The sequence below is a fragment of the Somniosus microcephalus genome, chromosome 7, assembly GCF_052327205.1.
Source record: "Somniosus microcephalus isolate GS21.2 chromosome 7, FLI_Smic_1.0, whole genome shotgun sequence".
Lineage (NCBI taxonomy): Eukaryota > Metazoa > Chordata > Chondrichthyes > Squaliformes > Somniosidae > Somniosus > Somniosus microcephalus.
In genome coordinates, this window is record NC_140993.1 from 20373136 (window position 1) to 20396385 (window position 23250).

Consider the following 23250-nt stretch of genomic DNA (forward strand, 5'->3'; position numbering starts at 1 on the left):
TAAATAGATCCAGTTGTTGCTTTTTTTCCTCTGGCTTCTTGCAGGAATGAACAAGGATCTATCCTTGGCCCCCTCCTATTTCTCATCTACATCATCCAAAAACATAGCGTCAGTTTCCACATGTACGCTGATGACACCCAGCTCTACCTCAGCACCACTTCTCTCGACCCCTCCACAGTCTCTAAATTGTCAGACATCCAGTATTGGAGGAGCAGAAATTTCCTCCAACTAAACATTGAGAAGATCGAAGCCATTGTCTTCAGTCCCCACCACAAACTCCGTTCCTCTCCCTGGTCACTGTCTGAGGCTGAGCCAGGCTGAACGCAACCTTGGTGTCATATTTGACCCCGAGATGAGCTTCCAACCACATAACCGCGCCATAACAAAGACCGCCTATTTCCACCTCCAGAACATCGCCCGTCTCCGCCCCTGCCTCAGCTCATCCGCTGCTGAAACCCTCATCCTTGCCTTTGTTACCTCTAGACTTGACTATTCTAACGCACTCCTGGCCGTCTTCCCACATTCTAGCCTACGGAAACTTCGGTTCATCCAAAACGCGGCTGCCCGTGTCCTAACTGGCACCAAACCCCGTTCACCCATCACCCCTGTGCTCGCTGACCTACACTGGCACCCGGTTAAGCAACGCCTCGATTTAAAAATTCTCATCCTTGTTTTCAAATCCCTCCATGGCCTTGCCCCTTCCTATCTCTGTAATCTCCTCCAGCCCCACAACCCCCCCCGAGATATCTGCACTCCTCTAAATCTGCCCTCTTGAGCATCCGTGATTTTAATCGCTCCACCATTGGCGGCCGTGCCTTCAGCTGTGTCAGCCCTAAGTTCTGGAAATCCCTCCCTAAAGCTCTCCGCCTCGCTACCTCTCTCTCCTCCTTTAAGACACCTGCCCTAACATCTCCTTAGGTGACAAATTTTGTTTGATAATTGCTCCTGTGAAGCATCTTACTACATTAAAGGTGCTATATAAACACATGTTGTTGTTGTTGTTGTATCATTTTGTTGACAAAATTGCAAAGTCTATTCTCCTTCCTTCAAAGTTGGTTCATTCAAATCATTAGAGAATTAAATATATTTATACTTTTTAATGCTACCATCTTCTTTAGATTGGTTAATAGTAGTTACGGTAGCATCTCACGAGTGGTTACGCGAGTGTCTCACCTCCTGACTCCCTAAAGCCTTTCTACCATCTACAAGGCACAAGTCAGGAGTGTGATGGAATACTCTCCACTTGCCTGGATGAGTGCAGCTCCAACAACACTCAAGAAACTCAACACCATCCAGGACAAAGCAGCCCGCTTGATCGGCACCCCATCCATCACTTAAACATTCACTCCCTCCACCACCGGCGCACTGTGGCTGCAGTGTGTACCATCTACAAGATGCACTGCAGCAACTTGCCAAGGAGTCTTCGGAAGCACCTTCCAAACCTTTACCACCTAGAAGGGCAAGGGCAGCAGGCGCATGGGAACACCATCACCTGCAAGTTCCCCTCCAAGTCACACATCATCCTGACTTAGAAATATATCGGCCGTTCCTTCATCGTCACTGGGTCAAAATCCTGGAACTCCCTCCCTAACAGCACTGTGGGAGAACCTTCACCACACGGACTGCAGCGGCTCATCACCACCTTCTCAAGAACAATAAATGCTGGCCTATGCAGCGACGCCCACATCCTGTGAATGAATAAATTTTTGAAAAGTTCAAATATTGGACGATTCCATTTTTTTTCCAACTTTGTATTTTCCAGAGTAGACAGTAAGAGCAAATATGGGAGACTCCACACTGGACTCCAGCCTGGAGCCTCACTGGATGGGGCTGGTTAGCAGATACATCTCTTAATAATATAGTGTAGGAACGGAGGTTCCTAGCTGAAGAATTGAGATTGACGCAGAGAATCAAAAACAATAAAATTTAATGAACAAATGAAGTTAAACAGTAAACTGCTGGTTACAATGCAAATAGGTCTGGTCTGGTTGAAAGCCTCTCTAGAACTGCTAGAAGGTTCCGAGCACTGACGTCATGACGTCATCACGTTCTTCCCGCCGTTGGGGGATCACGTGACGGGCGGCATGATGTCATCACGTGGAGTAAAGGAAAGAAGCCATAGTACAGTTAACAGATACATTAAAGGTGCAGCCCCCGGTTGCATTACATTGCCGTTAAAGGAATTATAAACAATTGTCCTGAATCCCCTGGTGGCTCCGCCACATACGCCCCCCCAGAATTATCTTTAACAGTAAAGGTAAGATGAGAAGGGGGTCTGACGAGTCTGTCCGACCGACTGCGATACTCTGGCAACTGGAACGGAGCGCTAGAAGACGAATTGGCAGTTGGCCGTGGTTGAGATGGTGCTGCAGGCGTAGGAGAAGAAGTGGCTGGCTGTGGCTGTACTGGACCGACGGTCGACGGTGGACGCCCACGACGAGGCGGTTGAGTGGTGACGACTGGCTTGCTCAGATCCAGATGAGCCGGTTTTAACCGGTCGATGGAGATGTGGTCAGGCTTACCGCCGACGTCGACTGTGAAAGACTTGTCCCCTGACGAGATGACGCGGAACGGACCAGTGTAAGGCGGTTTGAGCGGGTCTTTGTGAGCATCTGGACGAATGAAAACCTATTCGGCGCTCTTAAGCTCCACCGGGACATGGGAGCGCTGCAGGTCGTGATGAGACGTAGGCACTGGGATGAAATTCTTAGCCGCCTCTTGGTGGCTGATGAGCTGCGGACCAGGGTTCCGTGTGAGGAGGAAGAAAATCGCCAGGAACTCTGAGTGGTTGGCCGTAAACCAGTTCTGCAGAAGATTATTGCAGGTCATCCTTAGGAGCCGTGCGAAGACCCAGTAGCACCCAAGGGAGCCTGTCCACCCAACCAGTCCCACGAAGACTAGCACGCAGTGCAGCTTTAAGGGACCTGTGAAATCTCTCGCACAGACCGTTTGCCTGTGGATGATAGGCAGTGGTGCGATGAAGCTTGGTACCCAAACCCTGAGCCACGGCATTCCAAAGCTCAGAGGTAAATTGAGGTCCTCGGTCGGAGGAGATGTCGGCCGGTACCCTGAACCGAGCCACCCATGACGAGATGAGGGCTTTGGAAACGCCCGCCACTGTGGTGGCAACCAAAGGAATTGCCTCTGGCCACTGGGTGGTGCGGTCTACCACGGTGAGGAGATGCGTGAAACCACGAGAAGAAGGGAGAGGGCCAACCAGGTCCACGTGAACATGGTCGAAGCGACGCTCTGGAACTGGAAAAGTGGCCACTGGGGCCTTAGCATGGTGTTGGATTTTGGACCTCTGGCAACTCACGCAGGTATTGGTCCAGTCACGGACGTCGAGATGGATGCCTTTCCAGACGAACTTCTTTGCCATGAGCCGTTGTGAAGCCCTCATACCAGGGTGCGACAAACCGTGGATTGCGTCGAAAACTCTCCTGCGCCATTCGACTGGTACAATTGGTCAGGGGACTCCCATCGAGATGTCGCAAAGGAGTGTGGTCCCTGCAGCCTGAAAACTGACATCAGCCACTTGTAAGCTGGCAGGTGTGGTCCGGTACGCCTGCACTTCAGGGTCTGCCATCTGTTCTTCTGCCAAACCAACATAGTCGATTCCCAGGTGGACTGCGTGGACCGGGGCACGGGAGAGACAATCCGCCACCAGGTTGTCCTTGCCAGACACATGTTGTATGTCTGTTGTAAATTCTGATATGAACGTAAGATGACGTTGTTGCCGAGCCGACCATGGTTCCGCTGTCTTGGCCATGGCAAACGTAAGTGGCTTGTGGTCTACGAAAGCCGTGAATGGGCGTCCTTCCAGTAAGAAGCGAAAATGGCGGATGGCCAGGAAAAGTGCCAACAACTCCCTTACAAAGGTACTGTATTTGCGTTCATTTTTTTGCAATTGGCGGCTGAAGAAAGCCAGTGGTTGCCACGTGCTGTTGACCAATTGCTCCTGCACTGCCCCGATGGCATAGTCAGATGCATCTGTGGTAAGGGCGATGGTTGCACCTGGAAGAGGATGTGCTAACATGGTCGCATCAGCCAAAGCATCCTTAGTGTTGAGGAACGCCTGGTCCATCTGGGGTGTCCAGCCGATGGGGTCTTTACCCGATTTACCTTTTAGAGCCTCGTACAACGGTTGCATTAACTGGGCCGTCTTGGGGACAAAACGATGATAAAAATTGACCATCCCCAGGAATTCCTGGAGAGCCCTGACGGTCTGAGGATGCGGGAACGAGGTAACTGCCTCCACCTTCGTAGCCAGCGGAACGGCGCCTTCTGAGGTGATTCTGTGTCCCAGAAAATCAATACTTTGTAAGCCAAACTGGCACTTGGCCGGGTTGATAATAAGGCCATGCTGGCTGAGACGAGAAAAAAGGGTATGCAAGTGCGTAATGTGCTCTTTCTTGCTGGTACTGGCGATGAGGATGTCATCGAGGTGGACGAATATGAACGGCATATCGCGCAACACAGAATCCATGAGATTCTGGAAGGCTTGCGCTGCGTTCTTCAACCCAAACGGCATACGAAGGAACTCAAAGAGCCCGAAAGGCGTGATGACAGCAGTTTTGGGGATGTCCTGAGGATGAACGGGCACTTGATGATACCCCCGGACAAGGTCTACTTTGGAAAAGATGGAATTCCCTGCCAGGTGGGCCGAAAAATCCTGTATGTGAGGAATCGGGTACCGATCTGGAGTAGTAGCTTCATTCAGGCGTCTGTAGTCGCCGCATAGTCGCCATCCACCGCCTGGTTTAGGAACGATGTGTAATGGTGAAGAACAAGGACTATTCGATCGTCGAATAATTCCCAGGCGCTCCATGGTATGGAACTCCGCCTTTGCGGCTGCGAGTTTACCGGGTTCCAGCCTTCGAGCCCGTGCATAAACTGGGGATCCTGTCATGGTAATGTGATGCGCCACACCGTGCCTCGCGACTGAAGAAGAAAAAGTGGGCCTGGTGAGCTCCGGAAACTCACCGAGAAGACGAGAGAACTCATCTGGAGATGGGACTGCACAGGCAACTGACCAAGACACAGCGGTGCTGCGGTGGCAGGGGATCGAATGAAAGGTGGACACGTTGATTAACCGGCAGTGCCGGACGTCGACGAGAAAACCATTGGCACAAAAAAAATCTGCCCCCAGGATGGCCTGTGAGACTTTCGCCGTGATGAACTCCCAAATGAAATGCTGGCTGCCAAAACGCAACTGGACCCTACGCTTTCCGAACGTGCAGATGGCCGCACCATTGGCTGCCTCGAGGAAGGGACCGTGACCGCCGGATTGAAGATCGAGCTTCGACGCTGGTAGGATACTGCACTGGGAGCCAGTATCACAGAGAAAACGTTGACCTGACAGGGAGTCTGTGATATAAAGGAATTTCCCTGCAGAACCGACGGCCATCGCAACACCGGTGTGTCCCTCAGGCCCTTCTCAGAAACCGCTGGTTTGAGGTAGGTTTTTTTGGGGGGGAAAACTGCAGGGAGGACGGCAGCATCGGGCTTTCGTGCCAAAACGAGCGTGGTATGCACACCAGCCTGCTGGCAGAGGAGTCGGCTTCGCTCTTGTGGGGGACGGGCGCCTCGTGGCCGCACAACATTGTTATGTGATGGTGAAAATTTTATCCACTTCTGCAGCGAGTTCAGTAAGTCCATGATCGCGGAATTGGCCAAGGCCGCCTGTACTGGCTCTGGCAACTGGCAGAGAAACAACTCCCGGAACATAAAACATTCTGATTCTGAGCCCAAGAGCGTGAGCATCTGCCTCATGAGCTCTGATAGCTTTGAGTCCCCGAGGCCAGGCATGGAGATAAGTCTGCAAGCGCACTCCAACTTGGACAGACCGAAAACCTGCAGTAACCGTGTTTTTAAAGCTTCATACTTGCCATCGTCCGGAGGAATCCCGAAGAGGCTGACGACCCGCGAGGCCATGCCGCTGTCGAGGGCGGAGACCACGTAAGTAATAATAGTGGGTTGAATCTGCTACTACTCCCCGGATTGCAAATTGGGCTTCTGCCTGGAAAAACCACGCGGCTGGTTGTTGCTCCCAAAATTGCGGCAGTTTGAGGGTGACGCGTTCGTGTCCATGATGTAACTTCAATGAAAATTGTTCGAAGAAATCGGGGTCACCAATGTAGGAACGGAGGTTCCTAGCTGAAGAATTGAGATCGATGCAGAGAATCAAAAACAATAAAATTTAATGAACAAACGAAGTTAAACAGTAAACTGCTGGATACAATGCAAATAGGTCTGGTCTGGTTGAAAGCCTCTCTAGAACTGCTAGAAGGTTCCGAGCACTGATGTCATGGCATCATCACGTTCTTCCCGCCGTTGGGGGATCACGTGACGGGCGGCATGACGTCATCACGCAGAGTAAAGGAAAGAAGCCATAGTACAGTTAACAGATACATTAAAGGTGCAGCCCCCGGTTGCATTACATTGCCGTTAAAGGAATTATAAACAATTGTCCTGAATCCCCTGGTGGCTCCGCCACAATAGGATCAATTATGTGTCCCACTATGACACAGTTCGAGTTTCCATACTATAAAAGGGACATCAAAGCACTGGAGGAAGCGTAAAGTTTTGTAGCAGGAGTGAAGCCTTTTAAAATTTCTCTATAAAAAGACCTCTATTAAATTCTAAAGGGTTTTGATAGGGCAGACATTGAGAAAAAAAATTCTGCTTGTAGGGGAATCTAAAACTCGGGGTCATAAATATAAGATAGTTGCTAATAAATCCAATAAGGAATTCAGGAGAAACTTACCCAGGGAACAAAAGACCAGAAAAACATAAGAATTAGAAGCAGGAGTAGGCCACACGGCCCCTCGAGCCTGCTCCGTCATTCAATAAGATCATGGCTGTTCTTCGACCTCAACCCCATTTTCCCACCCGATCTCCATATCCTTTGATTCCCTTAGAGAGTGGTGAGAATGTGGAACTTGCTACCACATGGAGCAGTTGAGGTGAATAGCATAGATGCATTTAAGCGGAAGCTAGATAAGTACATGAGGGAGAAAGGAATAGAAGAATATGCTAATAGGGTGAGATTTACAAGGATGTTACCGGGAGTAGAGAATCTTAGCTATGAGGAAAGACTGGATAGGCTGGGTCTGTTTCCCTTGGAACAGAGGAGGCTGAGGGGAGACCTTATTGAGGTGTATAAAATTATGAGGGGCCTAGATAAAGTGGATAGAAAGGACCTATTTCCCTTAGCAGAGGGGTCAAAAACCAGGGGGCACAGATTTAAAGTGATTGGGGGAGGGTTTAGAGGGGATTTGAGGGGAAACTTCTTCACCCAGAGGGTTGTGGGGGTCTGGAACTCACTGCCTGAAAGGGTGGTAGAGGCAGGAACCCTAACCACATTTAAAAAGTACTTGGATGTGCACTTGGGATGCTCTAACCTGCAGGGCTACGGACCAAGAGCTGGGAAGTGGGATTAGGCTGGATAACTCTTTGTTGGCCGGCGCGGACACGATGGGCCGAAATGGCCTCCTTCCGTGCTGTAACTTTCTATGATTCTATGAAGAGGGGTGGGAGGAGGCTTGTGTGGAACATAAACAGTTTGGCCGAATGGCCTGTTTCTGTGCTGTAAATTCTATGTAATTCTATTAGCCTCTGGCATGAGTGAAACCTGCAACTATAATTTAGAGTAAGCTTGCAAGAGATAATGGGCCGTATATTCCGATGCCTATGGGTATGTACGCACTGTGTACACACCCGTAGGTACATCGGAAATGCCGGTTTCAGGCATGCCAAGCGCCTGCGCTGAAAACCCGCATTTCCGATCTGTCAAGAATGCTCCTGACAGATCGGACACCTGCCCTGGAGAAGGGCCTCTGCAGGGGGAGAGTTCCACTTTCTGCAGAACCTCCGCCCACAGAAAACCCTTAGAAATCTTATGCCTGGTAAAGGTAAGCGTAAGGCCTGCTTTTACCAGCATAAGAGTTGAAAAAAAGTTAAAAAAAAAAAATTCTGCTCATTTATCAATTAAAATTATTTTTAGCCCCATTAAAAACTTTAATTATTTTTAAAAAAATTATATTTTTGTTTAAAATATTTAATTTATTGTAATTCCAACTCATTTAAAAAATGTGATGTTTTCTTTAAATGTATTTAATGTTTTACAGTGTTTTTGGGGTGATCTCCATTCATATATTTGACAGAAAATGCTGGAAAAACTCAGTAGGTCAGGCAACATCCGTGGAGAGAAATTTGAGTTGATGTTTTGGGTCGAACCCTTCTTTTGAAGAAGGGTTCGACCCGAAACGTCAACTCAAATTTCTCTCCACGGATGTTGCCTGACCTGCTGAGTTTTTCCAGCATTTTCTGTTGTTATTTCGGATTTCCAACATCTGCAGTATTTTGCTATCATATATTTGACAGGTCTATCTGTCAAGTGTATGAAGGGAGATTCCCTTCTCCTATTGGCTGGCCTGGCCCAGGTGATCCCAGGGATGCTTGCGAACCGCCTGCGCCTCTGGGATACGTGGGCCCTGCACATTTCGACTGTGGAGAGGCCCAGGATCGGAAGTATACGCACCTCGGGAGCCCTCAGGTAAGTTCGTAGATTTTTCCAGATCGGAGGCCTCCGCACGCAGGAAGCCTGCGATCAGAAAATATGGGCCATTGTCTGTCAAATCTTTTCCTTGTTTTTCAATTTGTTTACACAATAATCTAAGTAATATTTTCATATTCATCCTCCAGTTTGAACCCAACATTTTCATTAGTTTCTCATTTCTAGTGGACCTATGCACCACTTCTTTGAAGTCATAAGTAGACAGGCAGGAAAAGACCAATTGGTCCATCAAGTCATAAGAACATAAGAAATAGGAGCAGGAGTCGGCCATTTGGCCCTTCGAGCCTGCTCCGCCATTCAATAAGATCATGGCTGATCTTCTACCTCATCTCCACTATCCTGAACTATCCCCATATCCCTTGATATATCCCCATACCCTTTGATACCACACCATACCATGATGGCCAGAGCATCATGACTAAATACTTCCACCCTCGCTCCCCCCTCCCCCCACCCTACCTTCTTCGCAGCCATGTAATTTCCTGGGAAAGGCATTAAAATAAAAAAACAGAGAAACAACCCAGGGCCAATAAGGGGGAAAATACTTTGGAAAATTCCTCTCCGACCCCCCTTCAGGCGATTGGAACCAGTCCAGGAGATCACACAGACCAAGAGTTGTCTATAAAGACACTTACCTTCTATGTGATGCGATCTCCAGTCAGGAACTGTTCCAGCTCTCTCTTGAAGGCAATGGAGAGGTTCAGCTCCCACTGCACCAACCGGGAATATATTCCAGAGGCTCACAGCTCTCTGGGAAAAGAGGAAGCGCCTAAAATTCAGTCTATTCCTACTCTTACCACAGTTAGAACTCGTGTCCCCGGTCCTCCCAGTGTCAGCTGTGGCTCACTCACCTCTGAGTCAGAAGGTTGTGAGTTCAGGTCCCACTCCAAGGAATTGAGCACATAAATCTAGGCTGACATTCCCAGTGCAGGGCTGAGGGAGTGCTGCACTGTCGGAGGTGCCGTCTTTCGGATGAGACGTTAAACTGAGGCCCCGTCTGCTCTCTCAGGTGGATGTAAAAAATCCAACGTGCTACTATTTCGAAGAAGAGCCGGAGAGTTAACCCTGGTGTCCTGGGGCCAATATTTATCCCTCAGCCAGCATAACAAAAACAGATTATCGGGGCATTATCACATTGTTGTGTGCAAATTGGCTGCTGCGTTTCCCACCTTAAAACAGTGGCTCCACTTCATTGACTGTAAAGCACTTTGAGACATCCGGTGGTCGTGAAAGGCGCTATAGAAATGCAAGTCTTTCTTTCTTTTTCTCCCCAATCTGTTAAACTGGAATAAGCTATCAAAAGGCGGGCTATTACATCTGTAATTACAAATTGTAATGGATAATACCATTGCAACACTGTTCAGAATTAGTCTTCCTGGTAGGAGATCTGCCCATAACAGTAAACTAGCAGTTAATGAATAGGTTTCCAGCATTAATCCCTGCTGTGACTGTCATCTCGAGTATGCAAGTGCGGGCTCTTTCCTCCTACGTTATATTATTGCTGTAGCACATCTAAACAGTTGCTAAAACCTGTCACTTGCTGAAATAAAATCGTTATCTCCGACCGGCTCCGCAGTTGGCTCAGCAACGTTGTCCAGTGAGTAGCTGGAACGTTAGGTTCAGGAAGATCCCAGTAGGCAGGCCATAGATGTCATAGATAGTCACAGAGTTATACAGCACAGAAAGAGGCCCTTCGGCCCATCATGTTCGCGCCGGCCATCAAACCCTGTCTAATCTAATCCCATTTTCCAGCACTTGGTCCGTAGCCTTGTACGCTATGGCATTAAGTGCTCATCTAAATGCTTCTTGAATGTTGTGAGGGTTCCTGCCTCTACCACCCTTTCAGGCAGCGAGTTCCAGATTCCAACCATCCTCTGGGTGAAAAAGTTTTTCCTCAAATCCCCTCTAAACCTCCTGCCCCTTACCTTGAAACTATGCCCCCTTGTTACTGACCCCTCTACTAAGGGGAAAAGTTCCTTTCTATCTACCCTATCTATGCCCCTCATAATTTTGTACACCTCGATCAGGTTACAATTAGAATGCGGAACTCGCTACCACTGGGAGCAGTTGAGGCGAATTAGCATCGACGCATTTAAAGGGAAGCACATGAGGGAGAAAGGAATAGGAGGTTATATTGATGGGGCGAGGTGAAGTAGGGCGGGAGGAGGCTGGTGTGGAGCATAAATGCCGGCACAGACCTATTAGGCTGAATGGCCAGTTTCTGTGCTGTAAATTCTACGGGCTGGATTTTCCCTGTTTCCCACCCGCACGGTGCCGGAGGGACCTGGGAGACGGCAGGAAACCCGGATGTTCGGATGTTCCAAGCCCGGGATGGGGGAATCTGGCCCCCGTGCCCCGACCCCCAGGGAGGTGGGTGCTGCTGCTGGTGGGGGAGCTTGGGGGGCTGTAAGGAAGCACTCCTGCTCCTCCCGGAAAACAAGGATTGCTCCCCGAGGTTGTGGACCGCCTCATTGCAGCCAGCGGGATTCCCGAGACCCGGGATCCCCGGCCGCCTGCAGTAAAACCGGCAAAGCAGGTTAAAGTAGAGGCTTCAGGCCTCATTATAATATTTAAATTGCCGACCCGCCTCCTGGCAGCGGGCTGCGCATGCTCGTAAACCCAGAACTGGTGATCTGTCCAGGTTTCAGTTTGGACAGATCGTGCACATGCGCAGGAAATGGACATTTGCGGCCAAAGAGTTGGGGCTATTTTCCCCAACTGCTACCCAGCGAATGCCCATGAAACCCTTACGCCTGGTACAAGCAGGAATAGGGCCTTCTTTTACCAGCGTAAGGGCAAAAAGAAATATTAAAATCAATTTTTAAAAATCATTTAAACATTTAAAAACCTTTAAAATTGGTTTAGGTTATTTTTGGCCCCTTTAAAAATGTTTACATTTATTTTTCAAAACATTAAATTTTTGTTTTAAATGTTTAATAAAATTGTATTTTTTAATTCATTTTAAACATGTGGTGATTTATTTTTATTTAGGTTGTGTGAAAGTGTGTTTTTTCGGGGATTGCTATTCATGCTCATGGGGATTCCGTACGTAAATGGAATCTGCCATAAGCATAATGGGAATCCCCCTTTGTGATTGGTTGGGCCGGCCCACGTGATCCCAGGGATGCTCGTGAACCCCATGCACCCCTGGGATACGTGGGCCTCTGCTCAGGCCTACACCTGCAGGCCCAGGAGCGCAAGAGTCCGAAGGTACGGAGGCACCAGGGAGGTGTGTACTTTTCTTGCGGTTCGGAGGCATTCGCCTGCGGGAAGCTTCCGACCGCAATTTCAGGTCCGCAATTTGGGACAGGGACTGGCCATAGGAACGTGGAAACAGGAGGAGGCCATTCAGCCCCTCGAGCCTGTTCCGCCATTCAATGACATCATGACTGATCTGCATCCTAACTCCATCCACGTACCTTGGCTCCATATCCTTTTATACCCCCTGGCTGGCAAAAAATCTATCCATCTCCAGTGGCCGTGGGCAGCTGGGGGTCCCACTCTTGCACTTTTGAAGGAGGAATTATCCATGATAGTTGTGGTAAAATTCTGGCGAGTCGCTCTTTGGCATGTGTAGTGTGAGGGGTGGGGGCCAAAATTGTGCCCGGTCCCATACTGTTATTTTACAACCATTATCTTTAATGCTCAGAACATTGTGGGGCTGGTTTGCGATGTGTGCTCCCTGAATGCACAAAGAAGCAAGGTGTTGGGATTTTTGACCCTTGATCCCATTCACCTGCTCTTTTCCCGTTAGCTTGGTATATTTCCCCACCATTATCCACTTTCCCTTTTAAAAGAATTGTGGATTTTTGCTTTCATCCATGTTTTCCATTGGAGACTTAACCACTGTCTAGTCGGCCGCTCTTTTCGACTGAACCAGACTGCCTGAAACCGTGGCGTCTTTTCTTTTGGCCGTTAGCTGAGCTTCCAACCCCACGGACTCTCCATCACAAAGACTGCCTACTTCCGCCTCCAGAACATTGCCCGCCTCTGCCACTGCCTCAGCTCCTCTGCCGATGAGCCATTCACTATGTTTTCGGCACCTTTCAACCACGACCATTCCCTGGCCGGCCATCCACTGTCCTCTGTAAACCTAAGCTCAACCAATACCCCGCAGCCCATATCCTTTGCCGCACCAGGTCCCGCCTGACCATCTTGCCTGCCTTAACTTGCCTCCCCAACTCCTCAAATTTAAAATTCTCTTATTTGAATCCCCGAGGGCCTCATCCCTTCCTGTTACTGTAATCTCCCCCAGCTCTCCAACCTTCCCTCTTCAACTCTCCATTTCTCCGATTCCACTCTCTTGCGCACCCTTTCTCTCTCTACCCACCATCGACAGCTGTGTCTGCAGCCTCACGCCACACTCTGGAATGGTCTCTTTGCTTGTCCACCTCCCTCCCTATCGGCCCTGGAAAATCCAGGCCATGATCTTTGCCATAATCAGGGCAAGCAGCCCACATCTGGCTCCCTCTTTAAGAGTCTTTTTAAAACCACCTCTTTGACCAAGCCTTTGGTCACCTTTCCTAATATCTCCTTCTTTTGCTGGGTGTCCATTTTTTGTTTTTGTTTACGCTGTTATGAAGCACCTTGGGGATGCTTTTCCAAATTAAAGGCACGATATAAATGCAAGTTTACACAGCTTAATAAGGCCATAAACAAAGCAGGTGAATAAGGCCATTAAAAATAAAAGCCAACAAAGCACTAGGGTTCCTTTCTAGAGGGATAGAATTGATAAGCAGAAATGTTGGGCAGGATTTTCATTGGGCCGTGGAGTCGGGATTGGAGGCGTGCGGGGGGTTAAATTCCCCAAATTGGTGTCCCGACACCATCCATGCCAGTTTCAAAGGAGGCGGGTACCCGCCCCGCACTGGGATCCACCTCCCTGAGGCGGGAAGGGATTAGTGCCAATTAACTGCCTGTTAACTGTAGGGGGGCATCCTTTACCTGGTTTACGGTAATTTACCTGGTCAGGCAGCCGTTTGCCACTGCACTGTGAACAATTCCAATCAGCGGTTTCGAATTGCTAAACACTCCTTCCAGTGTTGACTGGAGGAACTTATAATTAATGATATATTAAAAACGGACAAATGGTCTGGATGCAAGAAAGTCAAATTTTATTAAAACTAAAGAAGCTACACCACACGATCAAAGTAATCCCAGTAAAATTGCTTAACAGCGGAAGGCAGATGGCAAAATGAGGGATAAATGGCTACAATGTTAATCTTACAATCTTAGCAACATTTCCCTCAAATTGCCACCCCTATACTTCTCACTAGATTGTCTTGCTAGTGGGTCAGAAGCCTTGCTCACCTGCAGCCCAAAGAGTAAAAGAGAAGCAAGCGATGCTTCTGGGAAGCTATCTTTTATACCCCTTTTTTGGGGCCCACCCAGATCTGAAGTTTCTGGGCTAAAACTAAAGAGATCCAAACTGTCCACTTGTCTGGGATGGGCTTGGATAAAGTTGCAGTTTAAATGTGTCCAATTGTCTGTGATGGTTTCCGAATAAAGCTGCAGTGGTTTGAATGTGTTCTCCCATTTAAACGGTTCCTCCTCAGTTTGGATGTGTCCACTTGATATACAAACAAATGCTAATAGCATTCAATTGCTTTGTAAACAAAGCATTGTCCTGTGGTCATCTGGAACTGCAATTGATGAGTGCTTAGCAAACAAAGTCCCTTTGTTCATGCTGGCAGTTTCAAGCACTTGATCTTAGAGTCAATTTCAGTGAATGGATGTGTGTAAACAACCCAGTGTGCTTGCTGTCTGATAATTGGCTGATTCAAACGGGCTACTCCCCAGTGTAAACCCCTTGTAGGTTACCGGACCTGCCCAATACCACAGGGTGACTGACAGCTCGGGCTCCATTCAAACCCACTACAGGGCAGCGCTGAGCTTATGCATATGCTAACAGCCTGTCTGTTTCATATGCTAACAGCCTGTCTGTCCTTTTAAATTCTGTTTCTATGAGGTCTGTTTAGCCATTTTTAACAGTTCAAAACTCAAGAGTACATCTTTTAATAAAATGTACAATCTTAAAGTGTGCGATTTTCACAAAGTTCTTTGATTCCAGTGTCCAAGTGCTGCCCAGCTTACGAGCTTTTTAACGCAGCCTTTTGCGGTTCTGGGTATGTTTTAAAACATTGTCCAACCCAGAGAAAATTTAAATCACACAGGTCTTCGTCCACGATGTGGATTAATATTTCCCGATCTTCGGGGGCTGAGGGGATTTTTGTGACCCCTACATTCCCCCCTTGGATACTTCCAACTTGCTTGTAGTATCCTTTTGAAGAAGTCAGCAAAATTTTCTGAGCCCCCCCGACAAACAATCATCCCCTGTATTTACCTATAGCTACCTACCACTGATCCCCCGACCCGTCTATTCCCAAATCCAAGAAAAACCGTGGTACAGTAGGCATCTACAGATACATCAATTACAAAATGTTACAATAGGGGTCTCATACCCCCGAACCACTTGTTACATTATAACATATTACAAAATGTTGCAATCTTGGTTATACAATGTAATCAAAATGATCCCAAGCACGGAAAGGGTCCTACGCCTCTGCACCGCTTGGAACTGTAAAACAAAATACAAAAATTTTCATTAAACATTTGAAACAAAATGCTGAAATAAACCCCGACCATTACGTGCCAATGATGGGTCGCAAAATTCAAGTGGGTATTGCTCCTCCCACCCGGGCAGTAAATGCTCCTTCCACCCCCCCCTTTAATGGTCTTAAACCTTTAAAACATAGAATGGATTTTACAGAACAGTCTGATCCGCCAGCCCCGAGCCGTTCCCTTGTCCCTTTGTGGAGGCGGGGTACCCCTCATGTTTCACAGACCAAGACCGGGGAGTATGGGATCGCGACTCCCAGTCCCTCCCCCTCCCGTCTTCCCTCGACTGGCTGCAGAAAATGGTGGGTGCCTGTGTGGCGGCTCTCACTGGCCCCACACTCAAACTTGGATCCCAGATCCGGCCACCCACTCATCCTTCCCACTCTAACTTTGCCTGTGGGCCCCGGGTGAGTTCCTCCCTTCCCCGAACGCACCCACGCGACTCTTGGGCCTCCCCCTCCCCTTTACAATCTTTCCCGGGCCATCACCACCCACTCCCGGGGAACGCGTCTCTATCTGACAAGGCACCCGCTCTTCCTCACCATGACTCCTCAATAGTGAGGTCTCTCGCAAGTGAAATTCGGTCAGGATAGTGCTGGGCTGGGGCCGTGCCCCACCCAGCTGGGGCCATCTCTTCCACGTAGGATGAGTAGGCAGGTTCCTCCAGACCCTGTTCGGTTTCTCCCAAAGGTTGCTTCAGGGTCTCCTCCTGGATTTGTCCAGTGGCGAGGTGATCCCCAACATTCTGTATATCTTCATTTGATGCCCAGCTTGGGCTGGGCGAACAGGGCTGCTCCTTTGACCACTCTCCTGCAAAAGAACTTAAAAGGACATGCAGCCAGGTCTCTCACTGATCTGCTGCCTTAGGTGGAGACATGGTCGGGTCCCTCGACCTCGGACCAAAATACAAGCATTTGGCACACTTATAAACTTAAACTTTCAACTTAAATTCAAAACTACTAGTTACATTCTAAACTTAAAATGTAAACACCTTAAAAGCACGCTATAAACATTGGTAACTTAACACAAAGCTATAATACAAATGCCGCCCGTCTCCGGACGGCCAGGCTAATCTCTGGGGTCACTGTCGCAGATTTCTGCTGTTTGCAGCGAAGCTGGACTGCCTCCTGCCTCTGATCCCTGGCAGCATATGGCTGCTAGTTGGGGACCTCTGTGATCTGTTTCCTCCCAGGCTCGGGAGATTGCTCTTTGTGGCGGGTACTCTGGTGACCATCTTATCTTGGGCTTGCAGACCTGCTGAGACCTTCTGAGGGGCATCTCTGTGGGGGAAACTTTGGCTGATGGACCCTGAGCCTGGGTCACAGCCCTAGCTGGCTGGGAACCTTCTCCCCCTGATGCCAACAGCCCGCACTGTTTAATATACCTGGCAGCCTGCCAGTAATCCGGGTTTGTCTCCTTTTCCCTACCCACTCCTGTACTGGGGGCAGGTATCCCCTCATCACCCGCTGCTGGTGGCTGAAAATCTTCCTCTCCAGGTCCAAAACCTGGTACCGGCTCCTTCCATATGCCCCCTGCAAGAGGAATTGCTATCCCTTCCTCCCCAGAGTCCCACACCATAGGGGGAACCACTCTAGAAGCGGGCTGGGAAGCTTGTCCCTTTAAACAGGCGACTGCGCCTGCGTGAACCTCGTCCCCGGAGTCCCACGGCAGAGGCTGTGAAACCCCTGTATTCAAACAGGCGACTGCGCCTGCGTGGGAAAACTGAAGAGGAGCCGCTGTGGTCATGGGCTGGGGAACTGCACCTGCGCGAAGCTCCTGTTCAAAAGACTGGGGAATCCCTGTCTCCAGACCAGTGACTACGCATGCGCGGGCAGTCTCTTCAAAGGGCGGCTCCTCCCTGGAGCCCCCCAAGCGATTTTCTGTGTATGAACTCACAGCAGCTTGCAGATTTCTACACTCAGGCTGCGGTTTCTCTTTTTCTGAAGTAAATAACTGGTTCAAATTTAATCTTTGGCCAAAACTTAGGTCCCACTGGGGCGGGGAAGTGTCCCAATTGGTGGGCCGGACAACTTTTCCCTTGAAACAAGCCACAGCGCCTGTCTTTACAGCCTGTGAACTTGAACTTGTATGGTCTGATTTATACAATTTACATTGGTAGGCGTGGAACCACTTTGTGCACTGGGGTAGTTTTACTGCATAGACCATGGGGCTGGCCCTATCAACTATACTATAGGGTCCCATGTAGAGTGGCTCTAAACTTCCCACCCGGGCATAGTTTCTTACCATCACTAGGTCTCCTATCTCCCACTGGTGGCTCTTGCAGAGGGGTCTGGAGTATACCCCCGCCTGCTCCTGACCGGTGAATCCCGATAGTATGTATGGAACCCCGTTAGACAGAGGTGAGGTGGTGGGATTATCCGTATGGATCACGGTGCATGATGCCCCCATATCCAATAGATAAGTCCCTCTAACCTTCTCTACCTCCATCTGTACGAGTGTTCTCTTCCATTCATCGTGCCGGAGATTACACAGGTAGACAGGCTGCGCGGGCTCCAGTCATTGTGGGGAGGCAGAGGTGGGCGAGGGGGCTGCAGCACCACTGATGGCTGCTACCTTTCCCTGATTGGCCCTGAGGAAAGATTTTATCGACTCCATGACAGACTCGACTGTATCGGGAGGAGTTTCTGTCTCTGCCTTCTGAGTTGGGGCTGCGGGGGTCCTGGCTTTATCGTCTCTCCCAGGCTTTTTGCAATCCCTGCGCCAATGGCCATCCTCCCCGCACCTGTAACAAGTGACCTTGTTCTGGGAGGGACGGCTCCCCTCCTGGCGCCACTCTTTCTTGTATTGAGCCCCAGGTTTAACTTTGTGGACCTTACCCTTTTGCTGGGGGGTCCCACTATTCCTACTGTTCCTATATGCTACCGTGAGCTGCCAGATTACAGTCTCTTCGGTTGCTAGGGGGTCTCAGTGGTCAAACCAAGTATCAGCCTTTGCTTTTAGCTGGGGCAGGCAATTGGACACCAGGCAACGAAGCCATTGGGTCCGCTGTCGCTGGTTCAGGTGTGCCCTATCTTGTCCCCCTGTACATGCGCTGTTGTAGACTGGCCACAGCCTGTCTGCAAATGCCTGTGGGGTCTCCCCTTCCTTCTGCAGTGCTTTCCCTATGCGATCGAACGGACTGCCATCGTTCGCACCCATGGCTTCCAGTATTTCCTCCTTTAGGTCCTCAAAACCCTTTTGCCCTCTCTTAGCCTCACCTGAAAGGGTCTGATAGAGCTTACTATCTACAGAGAAAAGCAACATTTTGGCTTTCTCTTCATCATCACAGCCGTTAACACAGGCTGCCTGTTCTATCTCTTGGAAGTGCGTTGAGGGGTCTCCCTTTTCGGAGAGCAGGGGAATATGTTTCACCAGGCCTCTAAGCTGTTGGGTATCATAGGGTACCAGATAGGTATGCTGAACAGTCCCATGGTCATTATCATTCACGGGTGGACCGTACCTCTGTTGTCGGAGGGGGTACACTGGCCCTGGTCCCCGGCTGCCTAGCGGGACCTGCTGGCGTTCTCCTACCACCCCATTGTCCACCCCTTCTTGCTGACAGAGCTCCTCAAAACTCAGAGCTGTGGGCTGCGGTCGTGGGATCTCTAAATCCCCAGCCAGCTCTGTTCTGGGTGCTGCCTGTGGGGCAGTTTGATTTGGGCTGCTGGTACTGTCCGACGGACTTCCCTTCGGACTTATGAGACATACCATCCCTTTAGTCCTTAATAACTCCACACCCAAACTCTCTATCTTTCTGTTACATGGGGTATGATCTGCTCCACTAAACCTTTGGTCGCAGGCCAGCTTATGAGCTGCCTTTATCTCCCTAACCATTTCCTCCTGGTCTGTTACTTCTGAGGTGAGGCGGGCATTCTCTTCCCGCAGTCTCATCTCATTACTCTTTGCTTCTGTAATTTGGCACTTTAGGAACTCTATCTTGTGCCTCGCGTGGCTTTTGCCCTCGCTAGCTTTTCGGGTGAGGTGTGCGTTTTCCTCCTGTAGCCTCATCTCACTGTCCCTAGCCTCTGTGACTTCCTGCACAAGGCGCTCTATCTCTGCCTGGCATTTCGTGACCTCTAGTGTGAGGCGTGAATTTTCTTCCCGCACCCTCATCCCACTATCTCTGGCCTCATTCACCTCTCTTATGAGGCGTTCTACCTCCACCTGGCATTTTTCAAACTCTGACTCCCGATTCTTGGCCACTGTAACCTCCTCCACACCCTCATCTCACCCTTCTTAACCCAATCACCTATACCATTATAGGTCAGCTTACACGCTGCCGCTAACTTCTGCAGGGCTACCACAGACTGAAAGCAAGAAAAGCAAGAGCTGATGCTTTCTCCAGATCCAGACCACTTATCATATCAAAAACTGCCTCCAGTCCTGCCGCGGTTGCCAATTTGTAGGGGGCATCCTTTACCTGGTTTACGGTAATTTACCTGGTCAGGCAGCCTTTTGCCACTGCACTGTGACCAATTCCAATCAGCGGTTTCGAATCGCTAAACCCTCCTTCCAGGTCTGACTGGAGGAACTTATAATTAATGATATATTAAAAACGGACAAATGGTCTGGATGCAAGAAAGTCAAATTTTATTAAAACTAAAGAAACTACACCACACGATCAAAGTAATCCCGGTAAAATTGCTTAACAGGGGAAGGCAGATGGCAAAATGAGGGATAAATGGCTACAATGTTAATCTTACAATCTTAGCAACATTTCCCTTAAATTACCACCCCTATACTTCTCACTAGATTGTCTTGCTAGTGGGTCAGAAGCCTTGCTCACCTGCAGTCCAAAGAGTAAAAGAGAAGCGAGCGATGCTTCTGGGAAGCTATCTTTTATACCCCTTTTTTGGAGCCCGCCCAGATCCGATGTTTCTGGGCTAAAACAAAAGAGATCCAAACTGTCCACTTGTCTGGGATGGGTTTGGATAAAGTTGCAGTTTAAATGTGTTCAATTGTCTGTGATGGTTTTCGAATAAAGCTGCAGTGGTTTGAATGTGTTCTCCCATTTAAATGGTTCCTCCTCAGTTTGGATGTGTCCACTTGATATACAAACAAATGCTAATAGCATTCAATTGCTTTGTAAACAAAGCATTGTCCTGTGGTCATCTGAACCGCAATTGATTGACAATCTTGAGTGCTCAGCAAACAAAGTCCCTTTGTTCATGCTGGCAGTTTCAAGCACTTGATCTTAGAGTGAATTTCAGTGAATGGATGTGTGTAAACAACCCAGTGTGCTTGCTGTCTGATAATTGGCTGATTCAAACGGGCTACTCCCCAGTGTAAACAAACAGCTTATAGGTTACCGGACCCGCCCAATATCACAGGGTGACTGACAGCTCGGGCTCCATTCAAACCCACTACAGGGCAGCGCTGAGCTTTTTCATATGCTAACAGCCTGTCTGTTTCATATGCTAACAGCCTGTCTGTCCTTTTAAATTCTGTTTCCATGAGGTCTGTTCAGCCATTTTTAACAGTCCAAAACTCAAGAGTACATCTTTTAATAAAATGTACAATCTTAAAGTGTGCGATTTTCACAAAGTTCTTTGATTCCAGTGTCCAAGTGCTGCCCAGCTTACAAGCTTCTTAACACAGCCTTTTGCGGTTCTGGGTATGTTTTAAAACATTGTCCAACCCAGAGACAATTTAAATGTGGATTAATATTTCCCAATCTTCGGGGGCTGAGGGGATTTTGTGACCCCTACATTAACAGGTAGTTAACAGGCAGTTTTTAGCCTAATCCCTATTTTTAATGCTGAAGTGTGGGATTCCCGATGGCTCCAAACCACGCCAAGTTTGCGAGGCGGGCCGTTGGGTTGAAGGACTTGGAGGGGTCGAGATGTCGGTGTTCAGGTGAGTGATGTGTGCATGAGTACAAAGGTAAGTGTGTTTGGTGTGTCGAAAGTGTTTAAAGAAGTTTAAATTACCTTTTCAGCCTTCCTTCATTTAGGTCTCGGGAGTCCCTCATCTCACCGGCACAGAAAGCAGAATGGCCGCAAACTGTCAAAAGTGACAGCCTTCAGCTTTCTGTGCAGGAGAGATTTCTAACTGAGTCAATGGAGTAGGACTCAGGTTAGAAGTAAGACTGTCAGTATTTGACAGCTTCAAATAGCTGTGAAACGCTGATATTTCATCTGTCAAAACCTCTTGACAGATGAAATTTCAGTCTGTGACGTCACCTGTTGCTGGGTGGCCCTTAATTGGCCTGCTGTGCCCGCTGGGCGGGCTCAACAAGGCCAATCAAGTTAAAATCACGTGGATTGGCCACATCTCGATGGAGGAGGGACTACAACCCCAAAAGTTGTAGTCCCACCTCCTACCCGACTCCTGAATGAAAATCCAGCCTGTTATGTTAAAATTATATAGAACCTTGGTTAGACGGTGTGGTAAACCACTTTTATCGTTCACTATCGTTACACTATAGTTATCACTGTTATATCGTTACTCTATGGTTATCACTGTTCACACTGTTGTATCACTATACGAGGTCGCCTCTTGTCACGCTGCTATACCTGGGCTGACCACTGCTGACTCCGCCCATGACTCCACCTACCTGCCCAGGTATAAAGGTAGTCGACTGGCTGGCATTCCTCCTTGTTGTATCCGATCACCCACGAGGGTGGGCTCTGTTATTTAGCCAATAAAAACCTATTGTTACTTTCTTAACTCGTCGCTTTTCATTGGATGAATTGATAGGTATATCAATTTTATTGGCTAAATTTTAAAATGTCGACAACTGAGCAGTCAAACAATCAGCCAAGCGACCAGCCAGGCGCCCAGCTACAACAGCCACAGCAGCCGGCCTGGCTGCGAGCCCTCAGACCACCGTACCTGGATCTAAACCCACAGGCAGCAAACTCAGCCCTCGACTTCGAACACTGGCTGAGCTGCTTCGAAGCCTACCTGGGAGAATCCGGCGTGCCTCAGAAATCCATGCTAAGAGTTCTGAACGCCCAAGTGAGCCCTAAAGTATTCGCACTCATCCGGGACCTTAAAACATACGAGGACGCCATCAACTGGCTGAAAAGACAGTACCAAACCCCGGTAAATTCCATGTATGCCAGGCACCTCCTAAGATCCCGCCCGCAACAGCCAGGAGAGCCCGTGGAGGAATTTTTACGGGTGCTACAAGCACTCGGCAGAGACTGTGGCCTAGAAATTGAGTTTTGGCGCAGCCAGGGCTTTAGCGCCGGAAGTTAGTGCCGGAGCTAAGTCGCGCTGGTCGGGCCCAAAATTCAATAGTTCTGCGCCCAAACGGCTGCCGGCGCTGCTGAGAGGTGTTTGCGCCTGAAAACTGGCGCTACGTGCTGAATATCGGCGCTATTCCGGCGCTGCGGCGCCCGCTGCGGTGCGGCAGGTTCGGGAAGTGCAGGCCTCCTCCTTCCCTTAAGGAGGAGCTGCCTGCACCCGGCCGCGGCCCGCGAAAATCGTTCTAAAAATGAGCCCGGCACCTCGGACAAGTGCCGGGCTTGCTTCTGTTCCGGGGGGGGGGGGGGGAAGTCCGGGGAGGGAGCTGCGGCCAGGCGGCCGGCGGGAAAGCGGCCGGCCGCCGCGGGGCCTTTAATGCGCCGGCGCAAAGTCAGGTAAGACTCTGTTGCCAGAGTCTTAGTTGCGGCTGCCACGGGCGAGGCGGCCGCAACTGAATTTCGGCGCTGGGGCCCGTCGCCATGGCAACCGGGATGCTGCGCACACCGATGACGTCATCGGTGCCGGCGCAGCGCTACCGGTCTAGCGCGGCGGAAGGGCCCCAGGCAATTTCGGCGCCGGCGCCAATTGCAGCGCTAGGCCCTCTAGCGCCGCAAAAGCGGCGCTAAGGCAACTCAATTTCTAGGCCTGTAACTTTAAAGCGGTAATGGCGGCAGAAAATACTGAAGACAATGTCCGCGATGCCTTCGTGAAAGGCCTGCGGTCCGACTACTCACGGCAAAGATTACTGGAAGCAAGGGACCTCGACCTGGACAAAGCTGCAGCCCTCGCTCTCTCTCTAGAGGTGGCCCATCGGGACCTCGAGGCATACTCAAGGTACTGTAACTCGCGACCCTGGGACTTGG

General features: G+C 49.5%; 1 protein-coding gene across 1 annotated transcript; it reads right to left on the reverse strand.

Moving 5' to 3' along the window:
- Positions 1-13669: 13669 nt before the first annotated feature.
- LOC147114550 (uncharacterized) lies at positions 13670-22612 on the reverse strand. Its single transcript, XM_085992292.1, has 2 exons — positions 15739-22612; positions 13670-15155 (listed from the first exon to the last, which is right to left on the reverse strand). The coding sequence occupies exon 1, from the start codon at positions 19307-19309 to the stop codon at positions 18122-18124; it is 1188 nt and encodes a 395-aa protein (XP_085848418.1). The 5' UTR covers positions 19310-22612; the 3' UTR covers positions 13670-15155; positions 15739-18121.
- Positions 22613-23250: the final 638 nt, after the last annotated feature.